This window comes from Parambassis ranga, chromosome 1 (genome assembly GCF_900634625.1).
Source record: "Parambassis ranga chromosome 1, fParRan2.1, whole genome shotgun sequence".
NCBI lineage: Eukaryota > Metazoa > Chordata > Actinopteri > Ambassidae > Parambassis > Parambassis ranga.
This window is the reverse complement of record NC_041022.1, coordinates 21,575,006-21,590,954: the sequence shown is the minus strand read 5'-3', so window position 1 is coordinate 21,590,954 and position 15,949 is coordinate 21,575,006. Positions and strand designations below refer to the sequence as shown.

The 15,949-nt window shown below is 41.6% G+C and overlaps 1 protein-coding gene across 1 annotated transcript in view; it reads left to right on the top strand.

Moving 5' to 3' along the window:
- Positions 1-15,740, top strand: part of LOC114426447 (voltage-dependent T-type calcium channel subunit alpha-1I-like) — a 134,588-nt gene extending 118,848 nt beyond the window's left edge. The window contains exons 30-37 of the mRNA XM_028393893.1: positions 124-202; positions 503-624; positions 1,576-2,052; positions 8,127-8,267; positions 10,257-10,391; positions 12,102-12,279; positions 13,834-14,048; positions 15,078-15,740. Coding sequence (XP_028249694.1) covers positions 124-202; positions 503-624; positions 1,576-2,052; positions 8,127-8,267; positions 10,257-10,391; positions 12,102-12,279; positions 13,834-14,048; positions 15,078-15,740 — 2,010 coding nt within the window. The remainder of the gene's footprint in view (positions 1-123; positions 203-502; positions 625-1,575; positions 2,053-8,126; positions 8,268-10,256; positions 10,392-12,101; positions 12,280-13,833; positions 14,049-15,077) is intronic.
- Positions 15,741-15,949: the final 209 nt, after the last annotated feature.

Here is a 15,949-nt window from a genome sequence, read left to right as displayed (position 1 = left end):
CCTAATGCGTGGGCCCCTGGAAAATCTGTCAACCAAAAACACCACACGTGTTATGTTGCTTGCAGTTCACCTCATGTATCCATGTATGAAGATTTCATGTTATTTGTTTTTTGTGTGTGACAGGTGGGAAACCTCGGCCTACTCTTTATGCTGCTATTTTTCATCTATGCTGCTCTTGGGGTGGAGCTGTTCGGAGAGCTAGGTAGGTTGTTTCAGACAATACTATTTATGACAGATAATGATGTGGCTAATGTGTTTTTCCAACCACAGCATAAAATTACAATAGTATGAAACACCAAAACACAAATGAGTACAGAGATTTGTCTCGACGTCTCCATTGATTTATAAGAGACTTTTTAATAAAACAGAAGTAGTAGTTAGACAGTCCTTTATTTGTATCATCTGAAACATTCATAGTTTCTTCCTCTCCAGACAGATACAAACTGACAGAACCTTGACCCAATACAGGATTTCAGTAAATCTCCTTCTTTCCTCCTCTCAGTGTGTAACGCTGACTACCCCTGTGAAGGAATGAGCCGCCACGCTACCTTTGAGAACTTTGGAATGGCCTTCCTCACACTCTTCCAAGTTTCAACTGGTGACAACTGGAATGGCATTATGAAGGTACTTCGTGTTGATATGATCACTTTTATCATTTACACTGGGTTGACTGGTTCTTACCTTTCATGTCCTCAATCGTAAAGGCAGTACAGATTCAGTAAGAATTTGTGCTTCTTTTTGAGAAGCAGATTTGTAATTGAAGGTCTTCAGTTCCAATCCCTGGACCAGATGATATATAGGCAGGGAAAAGAGGGCATAATGAACGTGTCCTTTAGGAAAGACGGTGTAGAAAATGTAAATGCACACTTAAACATCTTTAGAGGATGAATGGAGATTAAAATCTGTGTTCACAAAATGTGAGTATTTGATCTGTCTCTTCACTCCCAGCTGTCACCTCAATCAAATCTCGCTCTCCAATCACACGCAAGTACCTGAAGCTCTTAGAATTTTATAACAGCTTGCACCCGACAGTTCATCAGTGTTGATTAGGCTCTTAGAACGAGTGATGGACCAAGGCTGGAAAACAGCTTTAAAAAAAAAAAGCATGTTCCTTTAAAGTTCTATTAAGAATTATCTAAATTGTATCTCCATATTGTTCATCTCTCAGTGACTCATTTTTTTTTAATCTGCAATATATCGTCTTTTATAGAAACATCACATTAATGGCTGCAAGTAGAAAGGACTCAATCCTGTCTTTTGTGCAGGATAACACACTTAAAAAGACATAAATCAAAAATAAATTTAAAAACAAGAAAAATGATTTTGTGGAAAAAGTCACAGGCATAGACTGTATATAAAGATGGACGATGCTACTCCACTTTAGTACAAAAGTGAGGCCAAAATTACTCTCTTTAAATCTTGGTGTTGCTCTGCTGCTCCATTGGATGCTGACCTTTTAGCCGTAACAATGTAAGATGTAACAACTGATTTAAGGAGTTTTTTTAGCTTTGTTGTGACAGTCTGACACTGTGTTCTTCACCTTCAAGTATCTTCCAATACCCCTTTCTTCACCAGGACACCCTAAGGGAGTGCCCACCTGACCGCTCAGGCAGTGACTACGGCTGCCACGCCGGTCTGCAGTTCATCTCTCCGATGTATTTTGTGTCTTTCGTGCTTACGGCACAGTTCGTCCTGATAAATGTGGTGGTCGCCGTGCTCATGAAGCATCTGGATGATTCCAACAAGGAGGCGCAGGAGGATGCGGAGATGGATGCCGAGATTGAGCTGGAGCTTGCACAGGGAGGCCTCTGCTGCATGATGGGGGGCATCGGAGCCATTGCCGGGGCCACAGGTGCTGCTGCGAGTGGTGTGGGAGTAGGCGGCGGTGCGTCTGGTGCAATTACAGCGGGGACACTAGGGGGGCCGAGCGGTGGAATGGTGGCGCCACTGCGAGACGGAGGGATGATGGGACCCCTGCGAGACGGAGGAGGGGGAGGCATGGCTCATGAGGCACACACACACCATCGATGTCGGCTCTACTCTCCTGCACAGGTAAGTGCACATTCAAGTAAGTAATTACTGCTGCCACAACCCCTTTTGTTCAGTGTTCATCTGACGCAAATGTCCCGTGCATCTCTAACTCCAACATGTGGTAAGATTGCATGGCTAGGTCTCATCAGAAGTCAATGGTGTGTGATCAAGTGCCGACGATCTTCTAAAAACCTCATACATCCATTTGTAATTCAGACAAGAGAAGAGTCATCTGTTACCGACAAGATCGCCAGTCCAATCACTGACTGTGATGATGCATTTTATGAGATATGGTGTAGTGCCACTTCACAGCTTGAGAGCTGCTTTGTTTTTTTCCCCCCAAGCAAACAAACAAATGCTGCCATCTGACCCAGAGTGTGAAATTAAAAACACAAAGGTAGACATAGAATCCACATTGAGCTCCTGGAACTGATACTGCCATTTTTATTATTTTGGCTTATAGATTAAACAACTAATTGAATAAAAAAGAAATAATCAAAAGGTGATCAAACTGGGTTCAACCTGAAACAAGATTATTTTCCTTTAGAACACTGGGGAAAAATGAGTTCTATAGCAATATTTACATTTAATATTGTTAAAGAAGCTTGATACTTACTTAATTAAATAAATACATAAATTAAACATAAGGAAAGAATTCATGTTTAATGTTATGAATTTAAGATGATCTTTACTTAACCATTTACCCTGTTCTTTCATGCCAACCTTAACTAATTATGGAACCAACTTTCTCAGTTCTGCTGATGGACCAGAGTGGCAAAATGTCCCCAGAACAAGCAACCTCAAATTAAACTATGAGAGCATCCACAGACAATCTTAAACACTTGTATTTTTTATGCCAGATTCAGATGCAATTAATAACAAAACTTAACAGCAGGTAAAAACCAAACAGCTTGTGGTGTCAGGAAACTGCTGAGTCCACCTCATGGCACGAACCTCCGCATCCCAGACCTATCCTGGACCTCTGCAGGTGATTTGTTTCCATGATTGGATGACAAATGGCACTATGATCATACGTCTCGTTAGTTCGTCATTGACTGAATATGATGCCCCCATGTGTCCACCCTGTCCCTCCTCTCCAGACACACACAATGCAGAGAGAAAGAAAAGAGTAAACAACAATTGACAGCAAAGGACTTTCACAGTGATGACAATGTAACAAGTGTATATCAATAAAGGTAAATATTTTAATATTACTATTACAGTAAAGGCCTACTTATTTTTATTACAAAAACTGATAGTGAACTCTGCTCTTATTCCCCATCTGCTAAAGTTGGATATATTAAATGATGAACCCACAGATTCTGGCCAGACCAACAACCGAGTCACGGCTGGCGATGCTTGTTTAAACAAACAGTCCAAAAACGAATCCAAATTGATCTCACTGGATCAATTTAAGATGTTGATGATGCTTCCTAAAACATTAAAACTAAATAATTGGCATTTCAGTTGGCTCCATTGATTCGTCAGCTTGTGACAAACATTGTGTAAACAGGCTGTGAACATTTTCAGCTGAGCAGAACATGTTTGGCATGTTTATCCTGGTTATTTCAAGACTTCATTAAGTTCACCTCCAGCAACAGTTGGTGCTGCTCGTCCAGCCGGGCTCTGTGGGACCGTGCAGCAGCTGGAGCCGTTTTTACTCATGAAATATTGCTGCCCTACTTGTAGAGATGCAAGGTGTTGATCACTTTTACACACCGTAACGCAATGTTAAGCCTAGCGGAGGAGCACCCTGCACACGTGTGCGAACATATATAATGGCCGCCGTCTCTGTGAGTCTAAAAATACCATCATTGGGGGCTGCAGCGACGTTGGCTCTTGTTCCTCAGCTCTCTGATTGCTGCATATCAAACAGCAAGTCGGAACAAGCTACATTTATAATCACGCTCATATTAAATTATAGCACCTGCAGATGAGAACAGGTATTTTTAGACATGCGCTTGCTGAGGGAGAAAGAAAGAAAGAGGTAAATAAACAAACACAGGTAGAAACAAAGAAGAGGGGAGGGGAAACGGACAAATCAGGAAATGGCAAATATAAACGAGAGCAACATAAGGAGGACGAGAACGCCAGTGGTTAAATGACTGTGTGTTTGGCTCATTGAATGACTGTGGGGAGCGAATAAAGGTGTGTTTGCACCTAATAAGTCGACGGTGGAGTGTTTACTCCTTGACTGCAGTTTGTTTGGGTGGGTGACAGCAGTGCCAAGTAAACTGCAAGGTGGCTCATTAGGAATGACCTTGTAACCACTGATTATTTGTTTGCTTCTGTGTGCCAGCTTTGCTTTATAAGGCGTCATAACAATGCTCATGCTAGGTAGATTCAACAAATTTAAACTGCTGGAAGCTGGAAGACCTTTATTACTGAAACAGAGACAGGAAGTGCCAAACATTAGGAATAGTTCTCTCTAAGCTGACTCAACATTTGCATGTTAAAAGTAGGCAAAGAAGGAACCATGATGTTTTTGACTACCTGGAGTTAGTGGTAACTAAATGACTGCAGTTTTCATGTCAACTGGTTGGTCAGTAGACTCTCACGTGATTGACTGACAGTCACTTGTTTCCCTTCCTGACAAAACTAATTTCAGTAGTTTAACATATTTAAGTCAGAGTCTCCTCCATATTTATTGACACAGTGTTGATGTCAGCCATATTGCTCAGAGCAACACATCTTCACAAATAAATTGTTGATTGATACTGACCACTGTAGACCAGGAACAGTCCATAGAAACTGCAGGTTTGGAGTGCCCTGACCCAGTCATCTAGACATCACAGTTTGGTTCCTGTTGAAGTCACTCAAATCCTTCAGCTGCCCATTTTTCCTGCTTCTAATATCAAGTCGAGAACAAAATGTTTTGATGCCTGATATATATTTCACTCAGTGACTGATCCCATGGTAACCACATGTATATCAATGCCATAATGTTTGCCGTTCATCTTGAATAAGCTGTAATTAGATTACTTTCAGCTACAATTGTTATTAAGTAACTTGTTCGTGTGAACCTAATGAACCAAAGTGATCTTTTGTACTTTGGTTCATGCAGAAGGAAGTTAACTTTGTCATTCATCTTGAATAAAGACATTGAATCAATGGATGAGGTGACAGTGAGAGAGGCCGACTGTGGAATGGGAGGAAGTCACAGTGAGACTGTGAGTGGGCAGCAGCCTCATTGTTCTTATAGCTCATTGTCTGTCAGCCTACTGGTATTTTTAACCAGGAGAGAGAGTAAAAGAGAGAGATGAACGGGAAGGGGAGGAACTCTTTTCATGTGTCTTTATATCTGCACTATATTTATAATCTCTCTTCTGATTAGCCAGCAAATGGGCTTTTCAGAATAAAAGCCCCACTGAGGGTCTGTTTAAACATCATTTACACTGATGTTTTGTATGAACTTAAAACACTGTCACAAAGAAGTGACAAGAATAAGTTAAGAGCCACACAGCTCCTGTGGCCATGAACACAAATCAGCAGAGTTATACAGTCGATTCTCCAAAAGAAAGAAAATTACATTTAGAGAAACAAGTCAAGTGAAACACAACGCTCATTAAACTGTTATTTCAGTGTAATTACTGTATACACACACAATAGTCACACTCCCAGTTCTCAGAGATCATTTACCCACCCTTTGGGGACCGTTGAGGAAGTATGAGGAATGAGGAAGTATGAGGAAGTTCAAAGAACATACACCATGTCCTGTTGCTTCTAGTGGGAAAGGCTAATGATGAAGGGAGGAGCTCAGGTGTAGAGTTAAAGATACGGTAGGAGATTTTGAAAACTTAGTAAGGTTCAGCCAGATTTCGAAAGTAAACACATGCCCCTTTCTCTCGGAGCTCACCCCGAAGCCACGCCTCCTAATCACATGGACGCGCATTACCTGAAGACGAGCAGGAAGAGAGTGGCAACCAGCCAATACTACGCGCAGGGTCCAGCCGGAGGATTGGCTGATGTTTTTAGTGTTTTATAGCTTCCACAGATGTTTAATATTCTTCATTTTAATGTGAAACTGTCTAACTGATTGGTTGCTATCGGATTGTAAAGAGAAGTTACACTAATTTAACAAAAAGTGCATCTGAATTAAATCTCCTACCCTACCTTGTAGAAAAAGGTTGGGCAGAAAGTTATTAATAATCCCAACAAAACATTCCAGACAGTGTTATTTTACAGGTATTGTTGAATTATTCATGCTCTCAGAAGGACATGACTTCCTAATGACTCCGGCGCTACATGATGACGACGGTGATGTGTGAACAAAACATTCACAAAAAAAGGCAATCAACTGTCATTAAGACACTGCTTGTAATTAGTAAGAATTCAGAAAGTGAAAGTCAGCAATACTGTGAGAGAGAAGAATAGTTTTAACAATGTCTGGCACTCATGCTGTAATTATGAAAAGAGATTGAAGAGAATAAAGAGTTGTGGTTCCTTTGTTGCCGTGTTAAGATGGTGCTAAAACAGTCACGTCCTCTCTAACACAAGCAGCTCGCACCTAAAGAGAAACATGACTTGTGTGTGTTTTTAATCGTCTACAAAATGTATCTTAAAATCATGGTATACTCACTTTGAATTTAAGAATGGCTTTATATAGGTTTGTGGATGAGAGAAGGCAGATGGCAGTACACTGAATCAAACAGGGTCATGGGCACCATTTACCACAACCAAGGCCCCCAGCCTGGCCAATCAATCAGACTGCCTCAACCCCTCGCTGTGCATCTCCCAGCACTTGAAACAATGAAACGTGTGTGTGCTCGCAGCACATCGGCAGGTTGTCCTCTTCACCTCACACCCTTTAGCAGTTATTCTTGTATGAAAGAAAGCACTAGGAAAGAGTATATAGCTCGACAGACAAACCGTATACACACAACTCGTATTGCATGACGCCACTTGTTTATCAAGTTCAAATTTATTACAAATTTTTTCTCATCTAGCAAAACACTTGCAGACTAAGACTCGTAATCCAAGGTTTTACTGTAAAAAAATTGGGATTGAAGTCAGAATTCTGAGAATAGGCTTAAAGTATGTGATGTTTAGACTCCACAGTATAATCTGGGTTATTATAACACCATTTTGAAATGTCTTCTTCTGCAGCTTTTTTTGAGGCTGCTGTTACTATACAGCAAGAGTACTCATACTCTTATCTTATTTTTTTGCTTTCTGTATCTGTGCTGTTGCAATAATGCAATTTCCCCATTGTGGGATGAATAAAGGTTTTCTTAATCTTAATCTTAATTCAAAAAACAGAGGAGCAAAGTCTTTAAGGATTGGTGGATGAGATGTTTTACACACACACACACACACACACACACACACACACACACACACACATATATATATATATATATATATCCTGACAGCATGCATTGTGCACATAGACTGATAATGTGTTGGGGTAATAATAGTGGAATCATTGAAAGCTTAGCTGGAATACTTTGAGCATGTAAAAATAGTGACTGATAATGAAGAATAGCTACATTTTCTTCTTTATTTAACTCTTGTGTGATTTCTATCTGATTCACTGGTTTGAATCGTTACACGGGAATCTGCCAATTACTCACAGATCTATCATTTCCTCTCAGTGGGAATTCTAACAGCTCGCCTAAATAAAACCAGTGTCATTTTTTTATTATTATTTAAAGAGATCACACAATTAATCTTAGAACACTGACATTCTACTGCTCCTTTGGTCTGGCTTGAAGCAGGCAGAAGTCACCCATCTCTGTCTTGCACCTGCCAGCAGCAGCTAAAAATGACACCATCTCCAACAGATGGTGGTTAATTAAACAACACATCACATGATGTATTCAGTGCGTACAGTTTGCATGACAAAAGACAGGTAAGAGTAATGGGGAAGCAAGACATGGACTAAACACAGAGTCAGAAAAAGTGCTGCAAAATGAGATAAATACCTGTATACAATAGGTGAATGTGGGAAAGATACATTAGATTACCAAAGACACAAAAATTCTCTGATGTCTGAGTATATAATGTAGCTTAAGAGCTGCTGTGTTTCTTGATAGACTAAAAGGTTAATGTAGTGTGTGTGTGTGTGTGTGTGTGTGTGTGTGTGTGTGTTGCAGGAGAGCCAGTGGCTGGACAGTGTGTCCCTGCTTATCAAGGACTCAATGGAGGGAGATATGATTGACAACCTCTCTGGCTCAGTTTTCCATCACTACTGCTCTCCTCCTGTCTGCAAGGGCTGCAAGAGTCACCCACAAGAGGTGAGGGTCAAACACACACACACACACACACTGCCACTACTACTACACAACTTTTCCCCTCTATCTAACCAGCATGCTATAAATAGCTTACCAGGTAGGAAGATAGTTGACTATATTGTAGCTTTGTTAATAAAGAAGGTTCTGTTTCTCCCAGGTGTTCCCTTTAATATAACACCAAAAGTATTCAATACACCCTGTGGTTGCTGAGATATACTCTATTCATTTTGGGCATGCCATTTTCAAGCTGAGGCCTTAAAAAAGATGCTTGGGGTAGCGTTCACTCACTTATGCATCAGTAACAGCAGGTCTCTTGTTCTGAAAACCTTCATTCCACGTGGTTATTACTATAAGGGGCATCAGGAGTTAGGCCTATGTGCAGGACTCATCGCCCTGGTAACCACAAAAATAGGGGGGAGAAGTCATTCACGTAATAAAGCTTCAATCTACCAGTTCATTTGTGTCCAAACCACCTGTGTTTTAACACAGGCACATAGCTTTATGCCTGGCAAGATGGATTTTTATTTTCCAAAACTTTATGATCTATAAAAGAATGACAGGATATATCTTTGAGGAGGCAGTCACTAATAGGTGAAATATTCATCCAATTTGCCAACTAAATGTCCATAAATTGCCACATTTCAATGACTGGTTACTGCATTTGGCTAACGCATTATTTAACACAATATATTTTTTTACAAAGTAGGAGGGTGGACATTAGAAGAAGAAAAATCCTCTAATGCACTGATGTATATTGAGTCTGTTGTTGCAGTCCACAGCTTGAAGCAAACCAGGAATGCACGAATACACACATCTAGTGTATGTGAAATGCCAAGAAAGTGTAAGCAGCACGTGGGTGTTTCCCACATTCTTACATGAATAATAAAACTCATGAATGTGGATCCAAAAATCAAGAGTGTGTGTGTGTGTTAATGCTGTAAATGTATCCAGCAGACACACAGATACGTCTGTATCCCCCAGTCAATACCAGATCAAACGTGGCATCATTTTCCATTTCCCCCGGGTTATTCGTGTATGGCTCGGTTTACAAATATTTATTTATAAATGTGTCTGTCTAAACCCAGTGTACACAAAAGAAGCAACACAAACATATTGACAGCTATAAACAATTCGCTCGTGCTCTAAAGCTGGGTAACATACTGTATTTATATTTTATTCATGGCTGCTGTGTGACAACTGTCAATGACTAAAATTCCAGTGTGTGAGTAGTGAACAATTCTTGCAGTATAAGTTGATCTAAATAAATTATTCAAATTTTCATTATTTTCATGGCATGAAAAGATATCATCCCAAATCATCAAAACCCACAAAACCTAATGAATCCCATTAAAGCCTTATTCCCAGTTACATCCCAGTAAGGGTAAAAGAAGGTGAATTCCAGTAAAATATGCAGATTAGTGCAGCGTGTGTGAGTCACTGTATAAGTTACAGCATTCACACACAGTCCGGATAGTAGGATACATGTGAGGAACTGCTGCCTGTGTAGCCTGCATGTACATATAAGGTTGGTGAGATATATACTGTTCAAATAAAATGCAACTGTCATGTAATATTTCTAATACGGTACATTCATCTATTTTATCTCACTACCTCTGTTGTTGTTTTTTTCTTTGTTCCTGTTCTGTCAATGTTAAATATTCCAGCTCATATTTATTAGATTTACTCTCCCACACACAGGTGGAAGTGTTTTAGTAGTTACTTCATTCAAGACAAATAAAAAGAGAACGTTCGATTTTTTTTCTATCTTTTGCATTCATTTTCCTTTAAAGGCGTCTAATAAAAGTCAACATGTCTTTTAAGTTTTTTTCAACCTGGAGTGCAGTTTCTCTAATTTTAGCATTTTTTTTAATTATTTTAATTATAACAAATGTATTTACTTATTTTTATATATTTGTGTATTTATTTAGTAGTGACAAATGATTGAATAAGGTATAGGGTCTCTAAGTCAGCCTCTCCTCCTTTGTGGGACAGATCCGATTGGCGGAGGTGGAGCAGGCGTCGCTGATGTCAGAGCAGCTGTCAGACAAGTCATCATCTCCGGCTCTGCCTGATGACCTCAGCCTGGATGAGCACAGCAGCTACCAGCTGCTGGGTAGAGATAGCCAGGTATAGTCTCTCTCATACACACATATACTGTATGGTGCTCACTCTGTATCACACTGAGTCATCCTATAGTCATGGTACACCTGCCATGTGTAGCAAAGACGCTCAAAATTCTGCATTATTCTGTTATGCAAATATATAACCATATTGCGTTATTTGTCCACGTTAGTTGGCGACATTTTGTGTACTTCTTCTTGAAACAAGACAATGACAGTTACCACGACGGCAGAACTGTGACCTCAACCCCGTCAGATATGTTTGGACTGAACTAAATGGAATGCTGGGCCTCCTTGCCATTAATAAATATAAATAAAGATGGATGAACCCTTCAGGTTTTGACATCAGCTACCAGTTTCTGCAGAGCACTCAGTGTGGGAGGCTAAAGCTGTCACCATGTTGGCAGGATCTGACAGAGCTTTCAGAGAGGATGCACTGTGCGCTCTGCTCAGTGGTGCGTTCAGCGCACTGTTCAGACGAGTTTCAAACAAAGTTTTAAAAACTTCAATGGTGCTAATAAATGGACTAAATAAATGAAGAAATTATGAATATATTGGCCTTAAAGGGAAATATAGGCAATCTTCTAGTGAGACAGAGATGTGGGCAGATTGTCATGTCCACAGACTGTAACTAAAAATGGACAAACTTGTGATGTCATCATCCATAGTTTTTTCTGGAGAGCTGTTTTGAAGCTTACTGTGGTGGCTGTCAGTATCTTGACACCACCTAGGTCCACTGGATAATCCAAAAATAGGCATGAAGCTGAGGTGGGGCAGGTGCACGAGTGTCTCGGGCATCTTGCAATCAAGGACTGCTTCATTATGCACAGCTATAAGTCTTAATATAATTACCACAAGTCTTGTAAACACACATTGCCTCTTGGGAAATGCACATCTCACAGGCAGATATACTGTCCCGGTAGTGTCCTTTGGATTTTTTTCTTTGTCATATTGTGTATGCACTAAAATTATGCATATGAGTGCTTCTGAATATCATAGATTATCATCCACTAATGAATATTTCAGCATCCTTTAACAGCTTTATTGAGCATTCACACATTTAAGGTGGGATTAAACCCGGATAAGGAAAAAAAAAGATATTAGCTGTAATCACTCAGGCACACAGGTGGATGTCTTTGGGGCTTCAGGGAGTCACAAATCATGTCATCACACCCCTTCCATCTTACTAATCATCATTAATTACTATTTACATGCTTTGCTGCCTGATTAAAACACCTGCCTCCCACTGTGGTCTTGACGTGGGCAGCATGGGACACATGTGAGTGTGTGTGTGTGTGTGTGAGAGAGAGAGAGAGAGAGAGCGTATCTTTCATATCTCCATCTCCCCGTGCTCACAGTGGTTCCACCTGGCCTGTTTCATCACTGCGATTTTGAAGACCAGTTCATTTGATCCGGTTTACAAGCAACAACAACAGCCGCAGCAATTTGAAGCTTTGAAGCCAGCCGATACTTTCTTTTCACCACGTCCAATTTTAATCAGACTTGTATAGATGGATAAAGGAGAGGACATGAAAAGGGGGCTTTTTGAAATTGGGAACAAATTGTACTCAGATTTCCATTATGACAAGGGGAAATGAAAGGCTTCAGCGTGATATCTTTCTTGCTCCGTTGAACATCGGTGCACCTGGATATCATGTCTATTCTCTTTACCTCTTTCACTCACTCCTCTGCTGCTATCCTTATTTGTCACTTTCAGAGGGGCAGCAGTGACTCCCACAGTTCGGACGGGATGCCCACCAAGGGGGGCTACAGAGGGCTTCATCCCTGCAGCTCAGGAAGCGAGGACGGGGTCCAGGTGGTGTTTGAAGCAGGAGGAGTCCGGCCCCAGTCCAATCCTCCCACGCTGGAGCAGCAAAGCCCAGCACACAGTAAAGGTACTGAAGACGAGTGACCTATACTGAATTTACTTTGCACTGAAGTTCGTAAACTCACCCATTACATTTGCAATTAAAGTATTTTCTTAGAATCAAACCTGCTTGTGATGTTCTCCGTGGTGGACATTGTTTATGCAATAGCTGTTGAACTTATGGTTTTGAAAGACAACCACAGAGTACTGCCACCTGCTGGTGTGGAGTGGTAGGGCCTGTTTTCACATCACACTGTCAAAAACACTACAATAGTTTGTGTTACTATGACAACAATGTCATAAAAACAGAAGGCTCACCAGCAACATTCAGATCCGGCTTTTACAAATGGAGTCTGATCTCATTTCTCTCTTACATATTATAGTACAGCTAAGGAGAGACAGTCTTGACTTGAACTTTTTCAAATATTTTCTTGGTTACTCGGGTAGGGAGTCTCTCACTTTTGTAGTGAATACATTTATAAATGATTTTATCTTTTAAACACTATTCCCTGTTTTTAAGTAGCTAAACATGTTCATACTCTGTGGAATAGATGTTTGTAAGGGTTTGTATCTCATACACAGTCATATGTAGAGGTGCTGCTTGCCGGCAGGCAACTGCTTAAACCCAAGGCCAGCCAGGGACCCCAGGGGCCGACAAACTACAGCAGGGGCAATAAACAAAGTTTGTAGTGACAGCAGGATATGTGACTAAATGTCAAGTAATAATGACAAAATTATGAAAAACCTTGTTGGTGTCAGATTCTAAGGGCTCCCTGTGAATTTTTGCCTTGGTACTCAATAAACTCTAGATGCAGCTCTGGTCAGGACTGCTGCAGTTCTTTGCTTCCTCACGTCTTAATAAATACCTTATTCTGGCTTTTGGATAACAAAAGTAATTGAGGTTGAACCAATATTAAGTCTTTGTCTTTCACTGACTCCTGCAGGAATATGTCTATCAGTATATTTCTGTCAGTAAATCCTACTTTTTTCATCCACTTGGTTCATCTGAATCTTTTATACAAGGCTTCCATATTTTAATAATACAGCTGTTTTCCTTATGTGCATTCCTTTTGACCTTCACTGATATTTTACCGCCATGCTTTCAATAAGCCGTGACTTTGACATGACATTAACAGTATCATTTAGATAAAGGAAGACGCAGGGACATTCTGCACAGTTGATCTACTTCTATGGCAATTAAAGGCGAGACAGATGAGGCCAGATGTGAGGCAGACGCTAAGATGGTAATGAATGACATGCTATGGCATGTTGATGGCTCACCAACCTTGTAACATGACCACAAGAACAGATGGAGCAAAAAGGAACAAGGAAAAGTCCATTTAGGGGCTGCGTTCAACAAGCACACAACATCACAGTAAACACAAGGTCACTGACAATACTAGTCTGTAATGTGCATATTTAAAAACCACACCAAGGTAAGTGGTGCAAGAAAAATGCATTCACATTTGACTAATGTGTCTCTTAACATGGGATCTGTATGTGAAATGTATTTAGTAATTTATTTTGCATTCCACACAAAACGGTGACATTGTTTTTTGAAAGTGCAACCTTCTCTTTCCAGATGGCAATGAAGTAAGTTGCAGTGGAGGTGGCGGCAGGTCTTCGCCCATATTCCACCTGCCAGCAGATTTCTTCCACCCTGCTGCCGCGGCTCATCCGGACACTCCCGGGAACAGTGTTAGCCCGAGAGAAAGGGGTCCGTCCAGGTTGGCTTCCCCAGCCTCCTGGGCCTCTCTCCGCTCACCTGGAGCCAACAGTAGGCCCCTGAGCTCTCAGGTACTCCCAGAAGATGTATTGGATGTTTTCTGTGTGTGTGTGTGCGGTTGACAGACAAATGGAGGACTGACAGCATTATCTGAGTGCAACACATAGACACGAGGAAATAGTGCAAATTGATCATTGTGAGTGAGCGTGCAGTGAACCAAAGCTGTCATGCATCACGCAGTCCGATGGTGTGTAAGCATATGAGCCCATTTAAGGCATCCATAAGCCTGAGACTGTAACGACTGTATAGCTACACAAAATGGTACTGTCAGAGCTGCGGTAACTGAGATGCACCAAACTGAAACAGCAACCTTTAAGATGCAAGAATGGCTTCACTTGTGAGTATTCTCATCAATGTACCTCTAATTGTGAAGACACACACGACACTTACCACCCTCCACTGATGTCCTACTGTAGTGTGAAACTACAGAGAAGTTATTTAGTCATAATTAAAGCTGAAATTTAATCCAAATTGAATCTAACACCTCCCCTCTGTTGGCTCCTAACACAAATGAAAAGGCACTTATTTTAGTTCCTGTTCCTTTGTATCCATGGAGACGGATTTTTTTTTCCCTTTCTCCTCTACCTGTTTGGTTTGTTTAGCTCGTGCCTGAGTGCCTCTGTGATCCTCAGCTGCTACAGTAATGCTCTGCGGCACTCAGCTAATTAGCCCGGCCAGCCCTGAGCCTGATACCAACTGCACACTGTTGTTCTTGGCTCTTCACATTCTCTCCTGTTGCTTTTTTCCTATTTCCTTCATCTCTGTGTGCTGTATACCTTTTTTGTACCAATCTTCATCTCTCTCCTCTGCGTTTTGTTTTTTCTTCCCTGCACTGCCTCTAATCTCTTATTTGTCCCCACAGTCTCATAAAGTGCAGGTAACAATAGCAGAAACAGATATTTCCATGTATCATTTTGATGCTTTCTGAAACATCAGCCTGGTGATCCGTCAGTGGGTCTGCACTACATATAAGCTATCTTATCATTACCTGATGTTTCTGCTATGTAAATTATGTAAATTTTTGTCTTCTCCCTGTACAGCACCCCTCACACAGTGAATCCTCCCTGGCCACGGGCAGCTCTGAGGGCAGCTTGCTGACCACACTGGAAGAAGGGCTCAGCTTTGGCGTCTCCACACCTCAACATCTGGATCTCCCCGTGCCTCTCCTCTGCCCACTCCCGAGCCACCCATCACACACCCAGGGACCGACCGCAGGAGACCAGAGCCACTCTTTATTAAAGAGAAGCAGCGCTGCTGTTACCCTCCAAGCCACAAGGAGGCACCAGAGGAGCCAGAGCAGCAGCGGAGGCGGCAGCACCACCAGCCCCGGCTGCCCCCGACAGGACTCCATGGACCCTTCCGATGAGGACGTGGGCACGGGGATGGGGCGCCAGACCTTTAATAGTGAACACTTGTCAGAAACTCTGAACAGCCTCTCTCTGACGTCGCTCTTCACCCCGGGCTCTCTTCTGGCACCCCCGCTGGTTAAGAAATGTAACAGCACAGGCTCTCTGGACCAAAGCAATCAGTCTGCCAGAAGCAAAGATGGCCGCCACTTCTATGGCATAGATGCCCACGGTTTTTTGTCCAACCCCTGGACTGAGGGGAGAGCGAGAGGTGAGGAAGAGGACAGTGACATCACAGGCTTCAGCATGAAGAGCAGCAGTGGGCCCACAGACACAAGCTCCAGGAAAAAAAGATGAAACACCTGATGCCTCTCTGTCGTGGAACTTATTTAAATGTTTGCATTTCTGAACCTCGAGCTGAACAGAGAGAGACTTTGAACACATCTTGTGAATCCGATTCTAAAATTCTCTCTCGTCTTTGAATCGTCTGTTCTCTCGTTTTCCTCCTCAAATCCGGCTGCTTGGGATCAGTCGTGACCCAAAAGATTATAGTTGCTTCTGAGTTT